Consider the following 27,069-nt stretch of genomic DNA (forward strand, 5'->3'; position numbering starts at 1 on the left):
AACAATAAGGATGAATAATTTTATTAATTTTTTATACTACACGAATTTTAAAAATATTCAATACTTAATGTAAGTGCATACTTATAGGTATAATTTTGGTTTATTGTTCAACATTATATTTCAATTGAGCTCAATTAATTAATTACAATACTCGATTGAAGACTGCCATTTTTTGGGTATCCGAACGTTAAGTCTTCCTCCCATAGAAGGTCATTTGCCACAATCACAAACTATCTAAAAATATTATAGCCTATCTGATCCTATCTTAGTAGTTTTAGGTATTATTTTACTTATCACCTCAAGACTATATCTTTATGCTCAATGATACCGCTATGCAATGGTAATTTGCTGTTAACTGCTAAAAATTGCAACTAGCACACCTTCTATCAGTCACACTATTCTATTCTATTCTATTCTAACCCTTACACAGCCAGTATTGAAAAGCATCCTGGAAAACACCACAGTTAGTCTGTAGTGTTTTTCTTGTCAATATTAATATTTGAAGCATATTTTCATATGTCGCAAATATTAAAACGGCCACGCCTACTGTGCAGAGGGTTTGATGATGTTTCAAAATTAGACGGCAATTAAATTATTCATTTAGTGAATAATTTAATTAACGAATTGTTTTGAATCTTAAAGGAGGAAGAAACGAGGACAACCGTACCGACCGTTTCAGTTTAAAGGGAATATAATAAATCGTTGGGAGTGACTTGGCTAAGAAGGTTATTGTCACTCCTTTGGTCCTTTGGGATGGGACAGAGGTATTTACACTTTGCCCTGGCTAATAAGCCTAGGTTAAAGCGCCTTCACTCGCTCTTCTATCAGTCACACAGTTAAACTATTTGTAAACTTAACCTGGTTTCATAATTCGCTCTATGGATCCCTAATGCAATTAAATAAGTCGTTTATTGTCCTCCCACCCGTTGGAAGCGTCCACCTACATGATCTACGTCGGCAGTGGAGTTTTCCGTTCCAGCGTCAACATTTCCCGCTCCATCTCCAGAGCCCTCAAATCGATCGAACCGGAATAGTTCCAGCACTCCCGTATGATGGTCCACTTTTTCCGACCGCCCACGAACAGCACTCCAATCAGCAGTCCCTGAAAGATAACGGCGTAGGCAGCCCCGATCCGGAAAATGTCATGCTGACTGTCTATGCTGCGCGCCAGCGAACTGAACATAATCCAACAGACTAGAGTAAAGATGGCTTCTATGGTGCAGAGGCGGTTCCTGAAATGGTCGATATTAAATTGAGTGACACAGCAGCTATGGCTGCAAAATACTTACAGTCCTCTCACATCCTTCAGTCGTTCCCCGTTGATTCGAGGCTGAGCATTGACCGCTTCCGTATAGGTCAGCTCGTTGTAGTTCTGCTGAGAAACCGTGAACCTAACGAATTTGCTATCCGCCAGCGTTCGGATGGTCCGATGGCTGAGGTAAAGCACTACAGCTATCACGAGGTAGTAGATATACAAGATGAGATGGAATATGAGTGAATCTGTAGGGAAACAGGACGGGTTGTTTATATTTCGTACTGTTACTTTGAACTAGATTATGTTCTTACGTCTCCATGGTAGAAACAAAGGTATGAGTGTTATTGTGTAAAGAACACCTAGACAAACAAACATGTCTCGTTTGTTCTTGGTATCAAATTCCAGTCCGTTAGGGAGGTAGTAAGCGGCGTACGCGTAGTTGAATACGTTCATGAAAACGAACGCATAAATTGATGACATCAGAAATATCTGGGCGAATATTTGAACCACATCTGTAATCAAAAAAAAAAAAATAATTAAAAGATTTTGAAATATCAGAAAAAGAATTGTAACCTACCAACATTACTCGGCTCGATACATCGCTCACCGCAAACCGCTAGCGTCATCATAATCAACCCCACCAGGAACGCCCCAGAATGTCCGGCCAGCAGATAGCCAAAAGCATCGTTTAATCTCGGCACAAGTGCATACGCCAGACACGTAAATAGTAGCGTTACAGAAGCAATCACCATTCCAATGTAGATCAAAACTGCTGTCGATTGCAGAATGATCGGTGTCACCTCATCGCAAGCTTTCGCCAGAAGTCTCGACTTGGTATCGACCTCGACGCAGTACCAATCGAACACCGACATGAAGCCACCTTCCTCCAGCACCAGCAGCGATCCGTTCTGAATTACAAACAGCTGATCTCCCTGCTCTTTGCTGTACTGAAAGGTTTGATTATTGCCAAAGCAAGAGTCGTTCGGCTGGTAGTTGAAGTGTAGTTTGTTTTCCTTGTCCTCGATACACTCGGAGTCGCCGTAGAATACGGCGTAGATTGTTTCCACGTCCAGCGTTCGCTGGCCGGGGGTACACCGGAAGCGTCCATTGCCAGCCGGTTCGAATATTTCCCCGAACGGGCAGCACTTGTTGATCAGGGAATTTTTGTCGTACACCGGCTGGTGGGGTGATAGCTGGGGAAGTACCAAAATATCGGGTTATTATCTTGTTTTTGTACTATGAGAAAGTAGGTACTATGAGAAAGAAGGTTCTATCCTTTTTATTTTTTTTCCTGATGCTACACAGCTGTAGTGCAAAAAAGAGAGACTGTGAGGGGGTTACTTAAGAGTTCTAATTATACGGTGTATGATATTGTGGACATCTACGGAATCGCCCTTTGCATTTACACTCATTGTGAGTACCAAGATATGGAGTTAATCAAAGCCTCTTCCAGCTTTCAATTTTTCTACAGGTAAGACGTGATTTCTTTCTAGTTTTCAATTTCAGTTTATGAAACTGCACATTTGTCTGTGAATTGAAATTCTTTATTTTCAAAAAAAGCAAGAAAGAATAACTCAGACTGACAACATGTGTTCGGAACAGTTAAATGTAGAGGTTAGGCTTAGAATATGGTAAGACCTTAAGCCATTTGTTCTGTAACTGTCAGACCGATCGGTCTATCTTTCCAGTCCGTGCAGTGCAATGTTAAAAAGAATAGTGCTAATCCGCTGCCATGATGATCTTGCGCATTCTCTGCCTCATCGAGGTTTCAGTATTTTTTCCCTTCTTTTGTGTTTCTGCGCGTTCACCGTTATCCGGTCAGTGAAGCAGTATTTTTTTCTAGTAAACCGTCTGGATGCCGTTATATACACAAGTTAAGGAGGGAAATAATACTACACCTCCCATTCTAGTCTATAATACCAGCTTGCACTGGGCAATAGGCCAGTTCAAAAATGACTTCCCCTGACAGTGGTTCATCGCAAGGTGAGATGGATGTTGAAAAAAAATTGGCTCCCCGGCTTAAGGTTTATCCATGCTCGGCCACCGGGCCTTACGTGTTCTTCTTCCGGACCAAAGATAAAAAGTGGTTGAAGTTCTGACGAAACGGTATTCGACTGTGACAGAAATATCGAACATAGACCCTGATAAGCATTCGGGTGGTGGTAAACAGCTTAGACCAGGCCAATGATATTGCTGGCTACGAGCCCTTCACGAAGGAATACAGAGTATATATACCAGCTAACAGGGTTGAAGTATGCGGGATTGTCTCTGATTCGAGTCTGAATGGCAAGGACCTGCTGACACACAGGGTTGGCTGTTTACAAGACCCCATGCTTCAGCCAGTGAAGATACTGGAGTGCAAATATTTGCATTCAGCATCAGCCGCAGCTGACGCAAAGAGGGCATACGTCAACTCAGATTCCTTTTAAGTGATTTTCCCCGGGTCTTCCCTATCTCACTGCCTCCTCTTTGACAAGATTCGTCTACCTGTTCGCCTTTTTGTGCCGCGGGTCATGAACTCTACTAATTGCAAACTATCGGGACACACAGGCTCCCACTGTAGCAATAAGGTGCGTAGTGGGAAATGCTGTGGGAACCATGTGGATGATTCCTGTGGAAAAGCTGTCGAAAAGTGTCTCTTCTGTGGGGGAAACCCACATGAGCTCCCATCATGTCCAGCGCACAAACAGCGCGAGGAGAATCTTAAGCGTTCCCTTCAGGGACGTTCTAAGCAATCTTTTGCAGAAATGCTTAAGATAGATACGCCCTCGGAACCTAGTAACATCTATACTGACTCGTCTGCTGACGAAGGCGACTGTGATGAACCCCAGGAGCGAACATGTTCTGCTGTGCCTAGAAGCAATAGAAAAGGAACATTTCCTCTCTCAAGCCCAAGGCCAGAAGGTGTCTCAAGGTCCTCCGAAAATAACTACTCGAGGAAGAACTGGTGCAAAACCGGAACAAGTCGCTCCCGGTCTCAGAAATCTGAGCTCAGAAAAAGAGTTCCCAGCACTTACAGGGACATAAAAACCCCAAGTGTTCCCATATCTCAGCCAGAGCAAGAAACAGCGCTGGCTTCATAAACTTCTCTGACATTGTGGATCGTATTTTTACGGCACTAAATATTTTTGACCCTCTTAAAACCATCTTGATAAGTGTTCTGCCCCAGGTAAAAACATTGTTGATGCAGTTCACTGCGAAATGGCCCCTCCTTTCAGTGATTGTACCCATCGATAACTAATTCATCGAACAAGGTCACGGATCTGATCACTGTTCTACAGTGGAATTCCAGAAGCATTCTCCCGAAAATCGATTCTTTAAAATGTTAATAAATAATTTGAAATGTGATGCTTTTGCATAATGCGAAACATGGCTTACTCAATGGAATAGATCTCAACTTTCACGATTTTAATGTTATTCGCTAGGATCGAGAAGACTCTTTCGGGGGAGTACTTTTGGGAATCAAAAAGTGCTATTATTTCAATCGAATTAACCTCCCTTCGACACCAGGCATTGAAGTTGTCGCTTGCCAAACCAGAATTAAAGGTAGACCTTTGCATTGCTTCCACCTACATACCCCCTAGAGCCTCAGTTAACCACCGACGGTTTGGAGATATTGCGAAACTCCTTCCTACACCGAGGCTAGTTTTAGGCGATTTTAATTCCCACGGTATGGCAGGGGGTTGCCTTCCTGACGATAATCGATCTATGTCACTCCATGAGCTTTGCGACAACTTCAAAATGACCATTTTATCATTTTGAACACGAGTGAAATGACACGGATTCCTGCCCCTCCAGCGCGTCCGAGCGCCTTGGACTTGCCCCTCTGCTCGACATCGCGGCGGTTAGATTGCATGTGGAAGGTAATCTCTGATCCCCACGGCTGCGACCATCTGCCAATACTAACAAATATTACTAACGGTTCAGGGCCACCGAATGCAATCAATGTTTCGTATGACCTCACACGAAATATTGATTGGAAGAGCTGCGCGTCCACGATACCCCGAAAAGTAGAATCGACTCAAGAGCTCCCTCCGGAGAAAGAGTACGGGTTCCTGACTGGCTTGATTCTCGATACCGCGATTCAAGCTCAGACTAAACGTGTACCAGACGCGAACACACGCGGGCGTGCTCCCAATCCATGGTGAGACAAAGAGTGCTCAGACGTGTACGCACAAAAAGGCCGCCGCGTATAAGACCTTCCGGGACGACGGTACGCGATGGCGGAAACGCGCATGAAGAGTTTGATAAAAGCCAAAAAACGTAGCTACTGGCGCCGATTCGTCGATGGGCTAACGAGAGAAACATCGATGAGCACTCTTTGGAGCACGGCTCAGCCCTTATGAAACCGAAACAGTACTAGTGAGTGCGCGGAATATTCAAACCGTTGGATTTTCGATTTTGCCAAGAAGATTTGGCCGGATTTCGCTCCGGCATAGAAGATTTACAGCGCCACGTTCTTTTGCGATAACGCGAACGAAACACCGTTTTCGACGGTGGAGTTCTCATTTGCTCTCTTGTCATGTAACATTAAAGCCCCAGGAGCAGACAGAATCGAATTTAACTTGCTAAATAATCTGCCAGACTCTGCCAAGAGACGTTGAATTTATTTAATAAGTTTGTTGAGGGTAACATTGTCCCTCATGACTGAAGGCAAATGAAGGTCATCGCCATCCAAAAACCAGCAAAACCAGCCTCCAACCACAACTCGTATCGACCGATTGCAATGCTGTTCTGTATCCGGAAGCTGTTCGAAAAAAAGATCTTGTTTCGCCTCGACAATTGGGTCGACGCAAATGGCCTGCTATCAGATACACAATTTGGCTTACGCAAAGACAAAGGCACGAATGATTGACTTGCGTTGCTCTTAACATAAATTCAAACGGCCTATGCTAGCAAAGAGCAAATGGCATCAGTTTTCTTGGATATAAAGGGAGTTTTTGATTCAGTTTTCACTAACATTCTTTCAGAGAAGCTGAACCAGCATAGTCTTTCGCCGACTCTAACCAAGTTTCTGCTAAACGTGGTGTCTGAATACACATGCATTTTTCGCATAGTGATCTATCCACATCACGAATTAACCACATGGGTCTTCCCCAGGGTTCATGTCTAAGTCCCCTACCCTACAATTTTTACGTGAATGACATTGACGATTGTCTTGCCAATGCACGCTAAGGCAGCTTGTAGATGACGGGGTTTTCTTTTACAGGTACCAAAGTCGTCGACTGCAAGATATATTGGACAATTTGTCTCCTTGGGCTCTCCAGCTGGGTGTCGAGTGCTCCACGGAGAAAACTGAATTGGTTGTCTTTTCTAGGAAGCGTGAGCCGGCGCAACTCCAGCTTCTATTAATGGGTGTAACGATCAATCAGGTCTTCACATTTAAATATCTCGGGGACTGGTTCGACTCTAAAGGTACCTGGGGATGTCACATTAGGTGTCTGAACCAGAAATGCCAACAAAGGATCAATTTTCTCCGGACAATAACTGGAACATGGTGGGGATCCGGTTGTACCAAACAACGATATTGTCCGTAATGGAGTACGGGTGTTTCTGTTTCCGCTCCGCTGCGAACATACACTTCATCAAACTGGAGAGAATCCAGTATCGTTGCTTGCGCATTGCCTTGGGTTGCATGCACTCGACCCATACGATGAGTCTCGAAGTGCTGGCGGGCGTTCTTCCGCTAAAAGATCGATTTTGGGAACTCTCATATCGATTGCTCATCCGATGCGACATTCTGAACCTGTTGGTGATTGAAAACTTCGAGATGCTCGCCGAGCTTAATTCTCAAATCCGATTTATGTCCTTGTACTTCGGCTATATGGCACAGAGGATCAATCCTTCTTTGTATAATCCCAACCGTGTCCATTTCCTAGATACTTCTGATTCTTCTGTGTTCTTCGACACATCCATGAAGGAAGAGATTCGTGGAATCCCGGATCATATACGCCCGCATGTGATCCCCAATATATTTGATGATAAATTCCAAGAAGTCGACTGTGACAAAATGTTCTACGCTGACGGATCAAATCTCGATGGGTCCACTGGCTTCGCTATCTTCAATATCACTATCAGCGCTTCATTCAAGCTCAAAAATTCCGCTTCAGTTTACGTCGCAGAATTAGCTGCTATTCAGAACACCCTTGGCATCATCGAGAATCTTCCCACAGATCACTATCATTTCGGACAGCCTCAGCTCTATCGAGGCTCTTCGTGCGGTGAAGCCTAAAAAGCAATTCCCGTATTTTCTGGCGAAGATTCGGGAGTCTCTGCGCAAGTTATCTGAAAAATCTTACAAGATTTACCTTTGCTTGGGTCTCCTCTCATTGCTCTATTCCGGGTAATGAAAAAGCCGACTCTTTAGCATAGGTGGGCGCATTAGAAAGTGACATCTACGAAAGACCAATTTGCTTCAAAGAATTGTTCAGTATTTGTCATCAGAGGACACTCGACAGTTGGCAAAACTCGTGGAGCAATGGGGAACTTGGACGATGGTTTCATTCGATTATCTCGAAAGTATCAACGAAGCCTTGGTTCAGGGGGGGGGGGGGGGGGGGGGGGTGAATGTGGCTTGGGAATTTCATACGTGCAATGTCCCGACTTATGTCCAACCACTACACATTAAATGCGCATTTGCGGCGTATTGGGCTCAAGGATAGTAGTCGGCGCGCTTGTAATGAAGTTTATCACGACATCGATCACGTTGTCTGGGTATTATGGCGCCAGATCACAGTTAAAGGATTCCCTCCGGGCCCGACGTAGACCGCCCGATGTTCGGGATATCCTGGCAAGTCGCGGTCTTCCCTATATGTCTCTCATTTACCTTTTTATTAAAACGACAAATATCCTAACCTAGCCCATATCCTTTATTTCTCGTTTTTAGAAGTTCTCGGTCCTTCCTTTTGGAGCACCAGAGTGCCACTATGTGACTGCCGTCACCTTTACCACGCCTGCCTGAAGTCAAAGCGAGAGCAGGTCGATGGTCTGATCACTCTTGAAGGATTCTTCGCTGTCAACCCGATCCTAGGCATCTACCATCTACCAGTCTGAGGCTCTAACTCATGCCACTGTTCTTCTCTTTGCCTGAAAGTTGCAAGTTTTGTTCTTCTTTCCCTTGTCATCGTGCTCGCCTACTCCCCCTGTTCCTGATATAACTTCTGCTGCTGTTACAAAAACCAATTTGTATTATATTACTAGTTTTAAGATAGCCTTGAACATATCATTTTTTTTCACTTCCCATCTTGTATATCTAATTGTATTCCTAGTTTTAAGATAGCTGTGAAATTTCTCATAAAAGTTTGTTCCCCTTCTTGTATACTAATCTACATTCCTAGTCTTAAGATAGCAGTTTTTTTTGTGAAAAATAATTATTGTATATCGTATCTTATTTTTAGTTTAAGATAGTTGTAAAAAATGTTTCTCGCAAGGATTATTATATTAGGTGATCTTGAACGTTGAAAATTTTTTAGATCATTTATCCCATTTTAAAAGATCGCAATTTTTGACTTCATTGACATATTAAACAAGAAAATAATCTATAGAGGTTTGAAAACTGTTCCATGTTGATCCTTCTTGTTTGTAGACTGGAATAACATCTGTTAGACTACTTATGTTTTTGAGTTTTCAATAATTTATCAAACTCATATTAAATTTTAGCAAATTTGCGATTTTCATCAAAACCCCCTCCAAACCAAATTTCTGGCTACGCCACTGATTGATTAGGTTATTGGGAGCATTTGCCACATAAAATAGGGTGCCGACAACCAACCATGTTTGGGTGCCGACAATTGATTTTAGTAACCTATTTGAAAACAGATCAAAAAAAATTTGTCGCGAGCATTTCGGTGCCATTCAATATTAAATCACGAAGTAGAACAACTTCACATCATAAATATTCAATGCACATACTTTTTCGATCGATTTACTTCTTTGTATAACACTAAGCAAATCATAAAAAAAAACTTTTAAGTAGAGTTTCACTTGTTCAAACAATATATTGGTTGTAGAACAGAACATTCGAGTCTGTTTGCTTCAGCAATCGGCACAAAAAGATCGTGCTAATATAACGCACAAATAATATTTATCAGGATGTCCATGGCTGGTTTATGTCAAAAGCTACATAGGGGTGCCGACAACCGACCGCTTTCCCCTACATTGTTCTTATGCCAACTCGCAAAGACGAATACTTTTAGCCCCATCCAATTAAGTTCATTAAAACATGTTTTGAACCTCTCTGCGCTGGTTCGAACGGGTAATCTAGAGCTGCTTGTTGATTTGTAATACTTTTTGAGTATATTGTTCAATTTTTGAGTACAAAATATACAAAAATCCAAATTTTCCTTTGCCTTACTTTGACGAAGCTTTGTAAAGTGTCTTTTTTATGCAACAAATAAATCTTAGATTTTAGCGAGAATAGTAAATTCCAAGCGAGACCAGTTTTTGAGTTGGATGTGCCAAATTGATTTCCAAGAGCATGTTTATTTTAAAAACATTTTATTTGTGAAACTAGTTCGCAATTGTTTCAAATTATTTCAAGCTTAAATTCGCAATATTTTTTTTATATTCAATACTCCGTCATGCTAAAATGGACGAAACTATTTGTTAATTGATAAACCGCTGGAATAAAACAAATTTAGCAGTTAAACAAGTTTTCAGATTCTTTTATTCAATTTGGACTCGAATTATACGAATTTTGGTTACTCGAATTTTACAGTATATTGAAATACATTGTACGATACCAATTAACATCTATTTAACAATGAGTATCTTTCCAGAATTAGTTCATACAAACATTTTAATGAAAATCATTGACATCAAGAACATAATGTGGGTGAACATACAAGTTATCAAAGTCACCCCGGAATGTGAAAACGAACTTCAAATTGTAATGACTTTTGGAAAATTGTAGTAAGCGGACGATTTCAGGTACAACCATTTAATCTTTCTATTCATACACACGCTGCTACAAAAAAATCAAACATTGAATGAACTTATCAAGTGACCTAGTGTAGCTTGTAAGGCTACTCAAATGCAACGTAAAACCATGTTTGACCTGTTTAATATACCCCCAAAATCTTGATTTGCAGCAAAAAAATATTTTTAGGGACTTTCGGAACTAAAAAATTAGCTGCGCTGTCATTTTCCATTAGTGTAGTGTTCCGGACATTATGTATTACGGAACAGCACCATATAGCACACCGTTGGAAAGGTGTACTTTTCTTATTTCCAGAACTGTTTAAAAATCGAAAATCGGTACAAAAATGACAGTGTAGCTAATTTTTTAGCGCGGAAAGTCCCAAAAAATTATTTTTTGCTATAAATCGTGATTTTGGGAGCATACAAAATTTTTCAAACAATTTTTTGTATTGTATTTGATGAGTCCTATAACCTATACTAGGTCACTTGAAAAGTACAAAATCACGGTAGCACCGTGACATCAGTAAAAAGAAATATTGACGTTGAAAAAATGCGTTGCGTCGAAAAATCGAAACCCCGGTTTACGGTAACACTGTATCATAAACCAACGTGACATGAAATGAAATAAAAAGTTGTAGCTTCGAGTTCATCTAAAATATGAAATATTTCATGCCTTATTTATTTTCGTTCAAATCCCTATTGCCATCAGAAGCCCAATCCCGTAGTGTTGGAGTAAAAAAAATCAATTTGGATTCGGAGAGAATCTTTACGTATGACTTTAGCTACGTTTTTATATAGTTTCCCATTTCACACCATCTTTGATTCATCCAAAGCGCGATAAGTGAGATAAAAATCCCATTTTCATAAACGATCAAGTTTACCCAGTTGATTTCATCGTCGCTAATCACTTGCGATGGTCTACCGGCAGGAGGGAATTCAGTTTCACACAAATTAGTTTTCTTCAAGCATCGTTTATGGCCGGATCGTGATTCACAAATAAAACACTATCCGTTGAGCAACAATCGTCGCAAAAGCGACTGATATCACTTGCCGCCGTCATTTTTTTTCCTTTCGAACGAACCCGCTTTCATCGAAATGCACTCCTTTATTTGGCTGCCCTGCAATCAAACTGCAAAAAAAATATTACTTATCGATTAAACTTACCGGAAATTGCGAACAGTTGGGTGGCGTATCATAACTTTCAGCGGCGCCTACGTCTGGAGGCGACCCAGGCGTGACGACAGTCGTACTCGTCGTCGTTACCTTTGTTGCTCTTGTTGTTGTTGTCGTCGTGGTCATCACAGACGTGGTCGTTGGCGCCGATACTCCTTGGGTCGTTGTCACCGCCGGTTCAGTTGTTTGGACAACCGGTGGAACCTGCGTATTTACTTCCGAAATGTTTAAGGTACCGGTTGAGTTTGCGACCGCTTGCTTCGATGATTCAATGCTGTTTTCCACTTCACTAACGGTGCTATTTAGAGATTCACCAATCGTTGGATCAGTTCCGTTAATTAATGCTATGCATACCAACAACAACAGCAACGGTTCAATCCGAACACGTGAATGCATTTTGAAAACACTTGAGGCGTAACACACCCTCACTCTCTGGTGGTTGCTGCCGGTGGTTCTTCGTTCTTCGCGATTTGATCTCGTACTATGGCGATCGATTGTCAACAAGGTTCACGAAACCGTGCAATTAAGTCACATACACATCGTTTGAGTTCACCTATACAAACCGAATTCAGCGGTAAAATAAAGTTAAGCCGGTCGACTCGGTGTAGGCTATAAGGTCACATCACCGCTTCCAAACTGTCACGACGACTTGCTGCTCTAGTCTATATAAAACAACAAAAGGCACTGCTGGCCTAATGACTTCCAAAGTGGTAGTCATCCATCGGTCTCGGCATCCGTTGCCGTCATCATCGTCGTCGTCATCGTCGCGCAAGCTGGTAGTCGTTGTAGCCATCCATACCAGGTCGACTGTATAGCAGGCCCAGAAAGGGGGTGCCTCCCGCTTCGATAAAACGACACACTATCAAAGCAGGTAAGGCAGATATTATTAGCGTTCAGTTGTGGCACCGCGCACTGAATGGAATGCCGAAAGGTATCGTAATCCCCCCGTTTACAGAGACATGTAGCTGAACGCGCACGTTGATAGACGCTACAAATGAAGCAATCAGTTTGTTTTTGGTTTGCCGCACTGGCCCTGACTCACATACACACGGAAGCGCGAATCCGACCTCCGCAAGAAGTTTAGTCTTTCGAGTAACGGTGGAACGACAACATGGAGCAGTGAATTTAACACACCTTTGTAGCACGGTCGAATAAAGCTCGTTTTGGTGGCACCAGGGGGAAGATATAAAATTTATAACGGATTGTGACCTTGAATGAGGTGCAAAAAATTCGCGCTAACGAGCAGTGCTCTGTAGGAAATAGCCATGTCAGCAGCACCACTTGTCACAAACTCCGCGTTCCTTATAAGTCGCGCTTGTGGTTTGGGAATAAGTGTTCTTTAGAGTTCGACATTTTCTTAGTTCTTGTCAAATTTTGAGCTATTCTATCACTACTTTTGGTTATCAATTCAATAGGTAGACCCTTCAAAGACTGAATGAAAATTGTTTAAACTTTATCAATAGAATTTTACAGGTTTTCTTAGGCTTTTTGTCAGTTATGAAATATTGAATTTCCAATGGGGAAAATTGGACTACACCTAGTTGCGCATTAAGGGCACAAGACCTACATTAAATTAAGTTTGATTTTTTTGTTTCGAATTCATCTCGTCAGTAACTAGCATCAACTGGATGGCTAGTTAGACGTTGTATATAAACTAGTACCCAAATTAGCACTAGTTAGACACAAGAAAAATACAAAAAGTTCACACGAGCCACGTTAACGCCTAAGCAACTGAATTGATCCCATCGTCTAACTAGACACCCAGTTGGTGCTAGTTACTGACGAGATGAATTCGAAACACATAAATAAAGCTTAGCTTGTGGTGAAACTTTTGTGAAAATTTCCAAATGAAACTGAAAATTGAACTTTTATCATTTTTGTACATAAGAGGTCTCCTGGTCTGACGGATCAGAAGGTATGCTGTCGCACAGTGGCGGATCTTCGAACAAAAGTCCGACAAATCCTAAAATGTTTCTTAGTCTGGCTGAAAATCACAAGTTCAGCTATTTTTGGGGTGCTGAATTCATTTTGGATGTTAACAGTCAGAACAATATTAGTTTCATTTTTCCATACACTGTTATCGAACCTTATGTTTATAGTCCCATTTTATGATACATTTTATTTTGAAAAAGTCATCTAGAAAAAAAAACATTTTTTTTAATAAAAAAATCATTTTTATACAAAAATTGGCTTCCAAAGCTTTTGATGTATTTAGGAAAGTTATGTGATCTGATAATGCCTTAAGCTTTCTGAAAAAAGATCATAAGTGATAGAAATTCACTGTATAGAGACAACGACAAAAACTCCTATATCGTTCGCAAAACATTGAGGTAATTCAACAAAGGTACTCCAAATTAACTGCTATACTACCCATGATCGCATAGTTGTCCCATTTTCTATGGGATTTCCTATCTTTATGGGACTGCTATGCGATCATGGGCAGTATATAACAAAAAGATTTTTCATGGTTGATGAAAATGGAAAGAAAGAAAATGAAGGGCACAAACTTATTTAGCTGCGGTAACACACTTCATGAAACTTTGCTGAAAATACCTGAGTACGAAAGCCAGCTTTTTATCGTCTTTTTGAGGTTTGGATCAATGTGCGTCGTTCTCATAAACCACTCACCATATGTTCGAGCCAGAGCGAAGAAGGATTCTCATTGGCCAGCAGGGTGTAGCTTTGTCTAGAGATGATGCTTATATATAGACTGACCCAAAAGTTCCGATCGAGCCCAAAATAACGGTTCCTAACGAGCAATGTAAACAAATATGGTGGATATGGGAAAAAACGCGTGGGGAGAATTGAGATTGAAATAAAAAGAAATGCTTACTGCTTATGTTTACTTGCGAAGAGTGCGAACTTTCTATACATTCATACATACTAATTAATTTTTGATACAAATAAGATACGAATAAAATTATAACGATTAAAAATTACAAAGCCATTGATAGATTGTCTAGTTCCTCATTTTATATAACTGGTAAATGCAAACATTATAAACTTATGATTATTTTCAGTCACACAGAGCCACACATAAGAGCGTTCCAAGAGTGCAGTCCAACCATTTCCAACCGCGGTGAACACGACAACTTTTGATAAAGTTGTCTGACACATGAAATTCAATAAGATTTGTAAAGCTTAGACTTGTAGTTACACGATGAACTAACAAAAATCAAAAAAAGTTCGAGTTTCGAAAATGGTTTCATGAAAATCGAAAAATCGCGTATATTACTATAAAATTCACTAAATTTTTTCATATTAATAGGGACAAAATTTTTTTATTTAGTTTTTTGTGGTTCAACGACAGGTTACGCATATTGTGCATTATCATAAAAAATCAAGTAAATTCGTTGATTAGTTTTAGAGTTATCGCGCTCGCTAATTTCAAAATACAGTTTCGAGAAAAACGTATCAAATTGCATCACGGAAAAAACGCTGTAGAAAATAACCCATCAGGCACCTTCTCTTGAAAATTGGGATAGAAGTGGTTTAGAGTGTATTGTTTACACTGTAATTTTATCGCTGTCAGTTTTTCAAAAATTGTTGAAGATAGATTGAAATCTGTGTGTGTTATTGCAAGTACGCGCGAGGAATGCATGACAGTTTAAAACAAAAGTTCAGCTTGGCCACAGAGATTGCGGGAGACTATTCTAGTTGTTTAATACTAAAATTGAAGCGGATAAAGAAGCCGATTTTTTTGCGCACTACACTAGACCCCCTTAAACTGAGCAAACAAATAATAAAGTTTGCAATAATTTTCGCTATTTTTACATTTCTTGCAACATGTTTTAAGCAAATAACTTTCAAACAAAGTTGTCGCGTCGCGCAAATACTAAATTGAAATAGAAAGCTTATGAAAATACCTTTCTAACAAGCTATAGATTGTGAAAATCCGTTCACATGCGACGGAGATATTAAACATTTAGTATTTTTATTTCTCGCTTACAAGTTTCCACTAACTAAAAATGAGACCATTATACATAAAGAAACAAACTTACAAACTTTACTGGTGTTTTGGAGGCTAAACTAAACCGATTTTGTATATCAAGGTATGAAAACACATCTCCGTGATTCAAGGAATCCGATTCTGTGAACATTTCGTGAGCTACCTCGATAATCAATAAACTATTTCTCAAAAATTAATATGTAAGTTTTCTTCAAAGAGGTAGATGTTAGAGGGTATACTAATTCACAGATTATCAAGTAATCCACCTAGTAATGAGATAGAAGATTTCTCATATCATTATACTCGTAGCATCTCCGAGAACAACTGTATTTTTGAATCCTAAAATTCTAGCAAAAATATGGCTTCTTTTGCCAAATTTAGGTAATACAGGTCATGGCACAAAAATTACTAGTTTCGTTATTTATAATATGGGTATAAAGTAATAAATATATCACGTCATATAACTAAGGTAACGACACTACCCATCATCAAATGTCTGTCTCTTTCTTCCTTTGTGTTCGCGGAAACTGTCACGGCTTACATCTTTCTTGCTGTTTTGTTATCCTTTTCTAAATTGTGTGATAAAATCTTCTACTAATCTGAAATATTTCTTAATGTCCAATCATGTGTGCGATGTAATTGTGGAGGTTTGAGAAGACAAAACTATTTTATGTCTGTCGTTACCCTGTACATAGTTTTTTTGTATTTCAGTGCAGAAAAAAAAAAGTTTAATATTTCATTATACTTGGTAAATAAAGCATTTGTAGTCGTGAGAAAATTTGCAAATTGTTTGTATTATGAGAAAGCTATAACTATTTTCAAAAGTACACCCTCAAGATGAAAGAAACGTTGCACTACGGGTAGGTAGCTGACCAAAAATCGAAAACTAAATCAACTCCAAATCAGAGCTTTTATATACACTATAATTAAGGAAATTCCTGGCTATTTCAGAAATTTTTTTAACTTAACTGGGAAATATGGATTTTTGAAGATAAAAAAATTGAAAAGAGACATTCCACATAAGTTATTTAAACTGTTCGTATCTCTATTGAATTTTAAATGAAACATGTTCAAATATGTCATGTGAAAAGTGAGAACGCATCTTTCGTGATGATATTATTGAAAATAGATATTCATTGTATTGGTACGAACTATTATGAAGAATAATGGATCAAATCACAAAAATATCCACGAATTAGATCCGGGAAAAGAAGTCTCCCAAAGACCCCATTCTCAATGGGGGATGCAAGTACAATGTTTCTTCTAACTTAAAATGGATAACGATCCATTTTTGCTCTATACTGAGTACAATTCAATTGATGTTTCAATGGCAGTCACAATTAATAGATAATTGGTTAGCGTTAGATAATTCAGTACACGTTTCGTTTGAGTTCTCCGTATTGTACAAGTAAATTAGCGAGGATTACAATCAGAGTTTATGCATACGACAGATAGTTGATCTTACTTCATTTTCGCCATACACATTACTGCGTACCAAAAATTAACACTGATTTGTATTGAAACCCCGAAGGTACCCTCTTCATGACCAATGTGACTAGAAACATATTTATTCGCAGAAAATTAAGACTTGTAGTTTCAAGTATGTCCATCTATCAAAAGCAGTTTTTATGACCGACCAGTCACACTTTCAATGACCACTTGCTTTTCCAAGAATTGAAATACTTATCCTGTTAAGTTGAACCATTTCTTTTTCATAGTATTGGTTTGTACATAACTCATTTATCTATATCTCCGGGACGAGAATTCTGCACGAAACAATTCGCAAGCAATAAGGATGACTTTTGACCCTTTGGTGCACAACTTCGTCTTTTGGCGGGTTACGGGAAGATCGCTATAGAATATTCAAAACACGATTGTATGTTGTCACCACTATGAAAATATCCTCACAACATTCCTATCAAGCATACAAATACATTTTAAAATCACTTTGTTGAATACAATCAACGTTGGAAGATGAAAATTTGAAGAAAATGAGAAAAAAAAACGAATTTTACGAATTGCGGTATAATTTAGTTAAAAAATGTTTACGTTTTTTTAAGTTTATGGAGAAAATAATAAAAAATATTTTCAAGATGCTACCTTCTAGTACTCCTCTGTAGCTGTAAAATTCTGTTGTGAACGATGTGGAAAGAAAAGTCATTATCAATAAAATCTTGACTCGTTAAATGGCAGTTTTGTGCATTTTTTAGGGTTAAATGAAAAATCCGTAGCTTTCGTGAGCTGGCAATATATTTTTGAACACAAAAAAAATGGAAACCCTAGAAAGTCCATTGTATGTTAATTAGTCGTTTTTCAGGGAATGGGATTTTCAAAAACGATTCGTAACTTTCTGATACAATGGTTCTCAAATTCGTACAATGCGGTTTATTCATTTACTTTATTCAAAAATGATTTTTCATTTCATTCTAAACAGTAAATTTTTTCAGTTTCTTGATTTCATTCGTCTTGTTTATTTTATTCATTTGGAATATTTGACTATTTTTTTATTTTCTTTGGATTCCCACTGATCTGTTTTTTGCGCATTTTTTCATACCATTCATTTAACTAATAATTTACCACAATAGATCTAAATACTGGTCGCAGTGGTTCGTCTCCAACAAAAAAACTAATAATTTTTTTTTAATTTTATGGATTCTATTCGTTTTTTCCAGATCATATATGTTATTCAGTTGCTTAATTTTAATAATCTGGCTATTTTTTCAGTTTCTTTCATTCCATAAAAATTATTTATTTGACACAATTTATTTTTTTATTAATTTATAACTTTTCAACATCGCAAAATTTTTCATTTTACACGATTCATTTTGTTCTGCTCATTTTCCTTTTCTTTTTATTTATTTTATTCATTTTATCCATTTCATTTATTTGATTCATTGTTTTCACTGGATTCATTAAATTCATTCGATCCATTTGATTAATTTGATTAATTTGATTCATTTGATTCATTTGATTCATTTGATTCAGTTATTTCATTTGATTTATTTAATTCATTTGATTCATTCGTTCTATTTATTCTTATGAATTTGAAACCCTTTTTTTCTTTTTTCGCATAATTTTTTTGCTTCGTTTTATTGATTTTCTAGAATTTATTCAGTTTATTCGACGTTTTATTCGCGCAGGACTACTAACTGTTATGTGCCTACTTAGCAGCAAACTAATAAATGATCTAACAATGATATGTGTAAGAAATGTCTCATATCACTGCTAGGTGGATTAAATTGGTTTTTTGCAGTTATTACTGTTGAAATTTTCGTGTCGCAAAACTCAAACACGTTAGAACATTTAGTTATATTTGAGAACAACTCGCTTTACTATGAACAAATTTGAATGGGCCCGATATTGATATTCTGGCGCTTTGTGGAGTCAGTTTTGCGTTCCTTCGGTCTTTACTTTTGAACAATAATTTTGTGTTTGCCCCGAAAATGATACACTTCTGACTTGTTTTATTACTTAATCCACTTATAGCGGTAAGCTTGCAGCTAGTTGGTACCACCACACGGTACTATCTTTGATTTTAGGCCTGAGTTAAGTCCGGTCTAAGACGTTAGTACCTGTCATTGCAGAGATAGCTGAATCCTGAAGCCAAATGAAAACGGTGTAAAAGACCGCCATGTTCCTCTTGCATACATCTCAATAATTTGAATCAACTTTTCGACCTTTATGTGCAATATTATGGCCCGCGTTGCACACAAACCATATGAGGGCAAGTAAGTAAGTTTTATCCCGTATGAAAAACAGGTATAATCGAGTTTTAAATGCTATTTTTTTGATATTCTTTATCGTCCTATCTATAAAGTGCTGCACGCTCATTTGAAAATGCCATGTCGAAGAGTTATAGTGCAGATTAACAGAAGTCGATTCATTTTGAAACAAACTGTAGAACGAAATATAATTGGATGTAGAAATGCATTAAATAAAAATTGATTTCGTTTGTTAGTTTACTTATGGCTATCAAAATGAGTGAAGCTGTTTAATTTGACCACAATTTTTTATTCAGTTTAACAAGAGGAAAAGAAAAGAATATATAATCACAATTTGTACCCTTTTCTAGTATAATTTTCTCACAAAGAACACAATAAGCAAGTTGAAGTTTACTTACGTTTTTGCTGCTTTCGAAAGAGTCCAAACTATGATTAAATAAAAGATTGTCAATAAAGCCAAGCCATACAACCTAAGTAACACTTTTAAATATGACGGCAAACAATCTGCTACAAATATTCTCATTTTTATCGTTATTTAAATATTATCGAAGCTTGCTTATATTGTTTCACTATTTATAATTTTCCATCAGATCTTGGACGATTAGCATTTACACTGTTGAACAAATTGTCGTTTAATTCTTAGTGATAGCACAGGGTATGGAAGAAGTTGTGAAAGTTGATACTAGACAGATTACTTGGCAAAATGACACAAAAAGTTGAATGCGGAAGAATCGCCTAAATCGTATCGGATCGGAACTTAAGGGGGGTTGTGTAAGGTATTATCGGCAAAAAATTGGATTTCTTAATTTTTTTCGGTGCAAAGATTGTTTGTCTATTCAGGCAGGTGCCACGTCCAAAACTGGTTTTGCGGTGTACACCATAACTCTAACTTCGAACTTCTCGTAGCGCTTTGAAGCTACGTCCGATTATTGCTAAAAAACAATGAAAATTCTATTGAAAAAATAATAATATTAGGCATTTTGCAAAAAGCTTTTGTAGTTACCTGGGCAATGATGTGAAGAAGAAAAACTGTGCAGAATGCAGTTCGATTGGACCAAGAAATTTTAAGTTACGGTTTACACCGCATTTTGTCGAGGTGCCTCTTGAAGATTCACTGTCTGCGTCCAGTGTCAGGTTAAATTTGTTAAGTTATATCTCTCAATTGATACAACCTTTACCGTCACTCGAAAGCAAGATATATCTGTCAATTGATTATCAGACAGATTGCAGACTATAGGAAGTAATTAATTGTAATTTATTATTTTGTAACCGGGATTTGAAGCTTTCTTAATTTTCGCACGACATCGCAAAATTTCAGCAAAATTTCGTTGAACTGAACGTTTTAGCAATACAAGATGTTGAAAACTCAGCAATTTGGATTTAACCCATTCGACAGATTTATTTCGCAGAAAATCAGCTTTTGAAATTGTCAAATTCTCAGCTCATTTATTGAACTTTTGGTATTTCAGGCTTGATTAGGTAATTGTGCTGATAATTTGTCTTTTCTAAGGACCACACAATTATCTGAAGCAAATAAATAATTGCTTCTGGCTTTTTCATGTGCTGCAGAACAGTAACTAATACAAACGTTTCCAAAAAATGTATGCTTCCATTATTGTTTTGTAAGCATTTTATTTAATTTGAAATAGTCAGATTTGGCTGAACTGTCTGACTACTAAATATAATGTTAGAGAAGCTCTTTCAATCCTTGGACTGGCTAGCGACTAACAATACAACTGTATAACGTTCTCGATAGTATGCACCATTATTAGCAAAATAGCGAAATGACGTTTTATACCATTTTCACACTACAGTTAAAACATGTTATAATAATTAGCAACAAGAAAAATGTCATCAAGATAGCGTTAAAACACGTTTTAACTCGTAGTGTGAACGTAGTATTAGCCACTTAGATCTTTGTTTAAGCTAAATCGAGGATTCCAAAATTGTTTTAAAAATATAAATACATCAGACTATTAAATGGCATAAACAGTGAATTTTCAATTAACCTCATTATACGGTTTTTAACATTGCCGTATTTCCAATCAGAACGCAGTAGTGCAAATGGCAGCATCATGCTACCGGAAGAAGACAAAAATATGTCATGCTCCTCTTGCGCATACTTCGTTATTTTTAATGTTCTCTTCGGCTTTCTTCGGGATAAATATGGTTCTCTTTGCTCGTAATAAAGATGACAATAAATAAGCCAGTTTTATCAGGTAGGAAAGACAAACACCGTCGAACTATATTTTCCTGTATTTTTGATTTCTCTGTTCTTTCCTTCTCTCTACACGCTTGATTCCAATTGCTCATCGAAGAGTTACAGGAGAGCACATTTGGATAAATCGAATCGATTATCGCATGTTCAGATCAAAGTTGTTTTTACGAATTAGAATCACTGAGAACTGACATACAAAAGTTTTCAACTTGCGTAAGAAATAAAACTGTCGCTTTGAAATGACAACAACTAGTAGCAACTTGCCACTGGCCGGCGCTTCAATCACGCATGCGAACCTGTATGCGATGATGATTTTCGACGTATTTTCATTTAAATGTTTACACAGGTTTTTTGGGAAAGTTTGTTCTAGCTTGTATGTCTGTTCTCTGTGTTAGAATCAAAAGAATTGTTTTGATTATTTTCTTTTACATATCGCTATGAGAATAAGTGGGATCATTTAATTCCTTAATATAAATCAATAACATGTTATCACGAATTATTGCCCATATATCTGTCGTATCTCACATCAAAGAAAGTCAATAACGAAAAAAATAGTTTTTTTTTTCATTGGATAGATCCAAATAAATGACAATCGTATGTAGATCGTAACATGCACTATTTTATAAATTTTCTTATTTTCACTCCCAGTTTACAAATTGAATCAGAATGTTAACTGCTTACAAAGTAACTCCATAAATACCCTAAGAAAAGATTAAATAAAAGATTTTAAATATACGCATTTTTCCTATCACATAAAACATCCAATTAAAAATATTTTAAAATTGATTGCGAACGCAACGGTGATCAATATATTTGTTCGTAAAAATATGTTACTAGGATGCTCAAAACTTTCATTTCTGTTTTAATGTACTTATTATTTTATTTATAAACTCGTAAAATTTTTGTTAGCAAATAAAATCGTTCGAATCTGCATTGATGCATTACTGAAATATATTTATATTCTCTATCTGCCACAGTTCAAACAAAAATATGAAATATAACACTTGTGAATTTAAAATGATCATTCTGTGAAAGTTTATTTTTTTGTTTGACCTTTGTTTACTTTGTACTTAAGCCTCGCTGAAAAAAAACGTGTACAATTTTAATTCACAGATTGTGATCTAACCTTGATTTGTAATTGATATTTATTCCAAACTTGTGAAAATTCGCTTGAAATGAATATAAATAATCTCCCCCCGTGTCGAAAGGTATCGTGTTTAATTAGAATGATATTCACAGTTCATTTTGAATTCAAATTGAAATATTTCAACAAATTTTTAATGAAAGTTTAAAATAACTATCATGGCACCAGTTACAAATGATGGTTCAACCACCTCATACTTATTTTCTTTTGTGCATTGAATATTATGTCACTACAAAATGCTGTACATCATCGGCCAACTATAAACTATCCACCAAGTTAAAGTTCCAAGTTCAGAAACATATCGGTTACATGTTGACAAAATTGTTCTCACACGCTATGGAACATATGATGAAGAAAAGCTATTTTGCTGCAAGAAAATATCGGAATGAAAAACAATTCTCCATGTTGTCTAATTCACTCATTTTCTTTAACATGAATTTGTTGTTTTTTAACATTGTCGTGTAGCGCAGATCAAAACGCAGCCATATAAATGACAGCATCGTTTGATTAAAGCTTACCAAATAGTTTAGGCCGGTTTAAAAGTTAGTCCGGTTTAAAAATAGTTAGTACGCGTTTGAGCTTACGGCTATTAATGTATTAAAAGTCGTGTGGTGCCCGAAGGGCTAATTAATTTTGTGCACTATTTCAATCAAGAATAGAACGACTAGGAACCTGCTCCCAAGTAGTAACAGGCGTCTAACAACATGCTAGGAGCTCCTAGGTCACGGTATTGATTCGTACAGAAGACTTAACCTGGACGGATCTTAAATTTTTGCATCATAGCCTTTATCCATTCTATATAGAGTAAAGGTTTGTTCTGGCGGTTGTACAATATCCGTAAAGGATGAAGTCTAATTCTACACTAGATAACAGCATGTATTAAATTTTTTTGAATTGGCCTAAGATTTTTTGTGTGGCAAGCGATCTATAGATGTGTCAAAATAAGCCAGTTTTTTATTAAATCTGGAACCGTCTACCGACAGATTTACTTTGATGAATACCTCCAAAATACTTCTTGATGTCTCATGAAGGCTTGACATTAGCTTTGTAATACTTTTGCTATCCTAAACAGTGTTAAACATTTGAACACTCCAGAATTTCACTCTGTCAGAAAATGTAGGGCCATCGGAAGCTAAAACTTCGTAAAATCACACTCCTGGTCCTTTCCTCAAAATCATCCAGTGCAGTACTCTGGGTCACTCTTTCGGGTTTGAACCGCTCATATGGTAGTCGGTCTTTGCCAGTATTGCTCTTCTCCCATCCATTCTTCTTCTGGACCGCCAATGGATCAAAATCCTTTGTCGTTGTGTTTATTATATTTATATTACACGTGTCGTTTGCAATTTGGCATTTAACCCATTTATGGAAACGTGTCTGATAGGGAGAGTGAAGATACCAACTTGTCATTAACATTTCGCAGTGAATTTTCATATCCATTTGGGATATCTTTTATACTTTTCGAACGCTTGCTTCATGCTGCAAATTTTGGAAATGATAATTGAAGTGTTAATAAGAAGTAATACTCGCAATGGCCCACTGTTCGGAGTTCAAATTGCTCGTTTCGAATTATCGGAAATTGATCCCGAGCGTCTTTCGTACAAATTGCTAAGATCATATAACTATCTCTATTAAATTCCACGCGGCTTTATCCTGGTGTGTAACGTCCCGCGGAATAAGAATTCTTAAAATGCCAATTAGGCATTCATATTTCTACTGGAGGTCGCACTCCTGAAAACTTTGATCTAAAATGAAAAAATGAAAAGACAAATCGCGTGAGTACTTAGCTCAATCACAGTATCTACCAAGATATATCCTGATTCATTTCCCCACCTACTAACACCAATCCTATCCTGCGACACTTGTGGATGATGCAGAGAATTCCTCGGTCATAATAGTGACAAGTGTTGAACAAACATTCCTTTCCATCCGAAAATTGACCTGCATGGGCGTGGCCATCTTCGTTATTGATCATACTATAATCTTAGTCTTTTTAGGTTGCACGTTGAGTATGAAATACTACTCCCAAGTATCATACAATTGATTCAATATGCAATTTCAACAGGCTTTGATTAATCACGGGAAACTCACGGGCGGTCAACTAAGCTAACCTTAATCCACTTATTTTATAAAGTAGATTATGACTTCAGTGCCCCCCTCAGGTTCGCGTCCTTTGCGTGGGACAACCACATCCTACGTGCTTGAAAGCAAGGATGCAAAATGCCTACCTTTTCTGCGGCTGTAATTTTTTGCCTACATTCTCATTTCTCTCTCGATGCTGCTGTCATTCGCTAGTGCAGGACGCCCAGCGCTGTACGGCTGCCTGTGTGCAAAGCAGTAACATGACAAAAAACTACTGTCCCCAGTACAGCCACCAGACGCGAGCGGCACAGCTTCTCTTTCCTTATTTTACCTTTTTTAATATTTTCAATCTTTTTAACATTTTTTATTCAAAAATGACGATAATGAATGCGGCTCATTTACGCCACGGCTGGCATCAACGCTTTCGTGTGCGGGCCTCTCCCTTTGACTATGCAGAGAGAACAAACTTTACTACGCCACACTCTCACCGAGCAGTCGGAGTACAGCAGCAAAACAAAAATGTATTCTACTGCTGTACGGGGAAAATGTACTCGGTTTGGGTACCGTTCTGGCAAGAACTGGTCGGTGTTAAGTCAGACCGGACTAAGTGACAAAATATTGATTTCGAGAAAAACGAGTTTCAAGTTTGAATCGCAGTATCCTTTACATTATGATTGAAAATCAATTTTTGGCATAATTCTTGTTCATTGTTACATATTTCAAATCTGGCAAAAGTCGAATGTAGCTGACGATATTCTTTATCCAGTGCTATCATTATCTCATATTTTGATGTTTTGCGACTTAGTCCGGTCTGACTTAACACCGACCAACTGTAGTGATGCGTCGCTGTAGCGGGCTGTACGGCTTGTGCAAATGTAAATATACCGAAAAAAAATGTAGTTTATCGGTACCGTTGGCATCCCTGCTTGAAAGTATATAACAATGGATCAAAAAATCTACCGCAATAACTCGAGCCAAATAAATTGATCAATAACGCCTTGATCTTACAATTCCCTTTGCCGTTTATTGACTTTCTGTTTTGATAGGGTATGTAACCTAATTTTAACAATTATTACAGGATATTTGAAAACCAGTATCAGGTATGAGATATAATTCATACAGTCAAACTAATAACACAAACCATATGCAATGAAACAACCATTGAGGTAGGCTCCTTCAGTTACTGTATTGTTTTAATTCGCCGCAAGACTGAAGCTGTAATGTAGGGGGAGGCGGGATAAAATGTATTCTATAAAGAACAAATGAACAAAAACGTCAATCGTGGGAATTTGATGAATAAAATCTTTAATCAACAGGGAACAATGTACTACATCAACTAGACATATTATACTGTAACAATGGGGCACAATGCAATTTCTTTCGGCACCTCACAAAGGTGTGCCAATCAATTGTCTAAGCTTATGAAGCTCACCATTTTTCAGAATACTTTTTTCTGATTTTGTTCCTAAGATTTGCTGATCAAAGTGGAGTACATTATACCTTTTCTCTAGAGGTGCCTTTTACCCCGATAATCCCCATTCCTATTTCAGCTGATGACTAACGGGTCAGTTCACAATGTCTACGCTATACTCCGACTTCCACACTATTTTCATTCAACATACTTCGTAGCGCCATAAACACCATAGCGGTATCACTATCAGTTAACCTTCAGTTTTCACTGTCTCCGTCTCTTTCTCTCAGCAGACATTGATAAGCATTTCGATATCGGCTCACTGCACCTTAATCGAAGGCGTCGCACGCCTTTGATCGTACTTAAGTCACTTGCACTGATTCTTCCCACCTGGTTGTCACGAACACTTCGCGATTTGCACTGTTTACTGCCCACTTATGTAACTCTCGAACTGGCTCGAATACTAACTGGCACTAAATACTCGAATGCGACTGCTCCGCATCTTCAATTAATAAAACAACACATTATTTATACATCATTTGAATATTCATGAATGGCAAAAGATCAAAATCAGCAGACTAGAGATGCGATTTCGCATCCCACGGCGCTGTGCGCTCACGCAGCATCGACGAGGCGACCTCGCGAGTATTCCGTACTATTGCCACTGCAGTAACAGTAAGAAGTCCTCGTGGATGTTGTTTTTTTTTGTTTCGCACAACGCACAGTTCAGATCGGGAAAGATACCTATATGTATACACTTTCGAAGAAAAACAACAACTGCGGCAAAGGTGTTGCTGCGAATGCGATGTGTGCGATGATTACGGCTTGGCTGTTATCGGTGTGCTGCTGATGCTGGTTATCTGTAGTCGTCGCGGTATCACCCTCGGCACACGATAGCACTCAGCAATACTAATAGCCGGTTGACGCGCTAAAAACGGTGGGTTCACTTGAACGGTGACGGTGACATTAGTGCCGAGCAGAAATTCTTTCATAATCGTAATCTACGGAGTGAGATATGTTAACCTCACTGAATTAACCAGTGACCCGATAAATTCCTTAAGTTGATGTAAATGAGTATCTGTAATCGTAATCAATCCGGTTCGGTGGATGATTTAACATTTCAATATTCATAGCTACGGATGCCTTGAAAGTATCATTCTATTTTACCAGCTTACAATAGCTTGAAAATAATTTCAGTT

The 27,069-nt window shown here is 38.1% G+C and overlaps 1 protein-coding gene across 10 annotated transcripts; it reads right to left on the bottom strand.

Annotated features, from left to right (window-relative positions):
- Positions 1-26,634, bottom strand: LOC131689958 (uncharacterized). 10 transcript variants are annotated; one of them, XM_058975376.1, is made up of 6 exons: positions 26,615-26,634; positions 11,339-11,900; positions 1,833-2,448; positions 1,567-1,767; positions 1,290-1,500; positions 1-1,232 (listed from the first exon to the last, which is right to left on the bottom strand). In XM_058975376.1, exons 2-6 carry the CDS (start codon positions 11,741-11,743, stop codon positions 950-952), a joined length of 1,716 nt encoding a protein of 571 aa, XP_058831359.1. In that variant the 5' UTR covers positions 11,744-11,900; positions 26,615-26,634; the 3' UTR covers positions 1-949. The 10 variants fall into 10 exon arrangements, with proteins under 10 accessions (XP_058831359.1, XP_058831358.1, XP_058831354.1 ...); XM_058975375.1 differs by lacking the exon at positions 26,615-26,634 and adding an exon at positions 26,261-26,571; XM_058975371.1 differs by lacking the exon at positions 26,615-26,634 and adding an exon at positions 26,261-26,571 and having other exon boundaries at positions 11,339-12,206.
- Between the last annotated feature and the right edge of the window lie 435 nt (positions 26,635-27,069).

Source organism: Topomyia yanbarensis, chromosome 3 (genome assembly GCF_030247195.1).
Source record: "Topomyia yanbarensis strain Yona2022 chromosome 3, ASM3024719v1, whole genome shotgun sequence".
Taxonomy (NCBI): domain Eukaryota; kingdom Metazoa; phylum Arthropoda; class Insecta; order Diptera; family Culicidae; genus Topomyia; species Topomyia yanbarensis.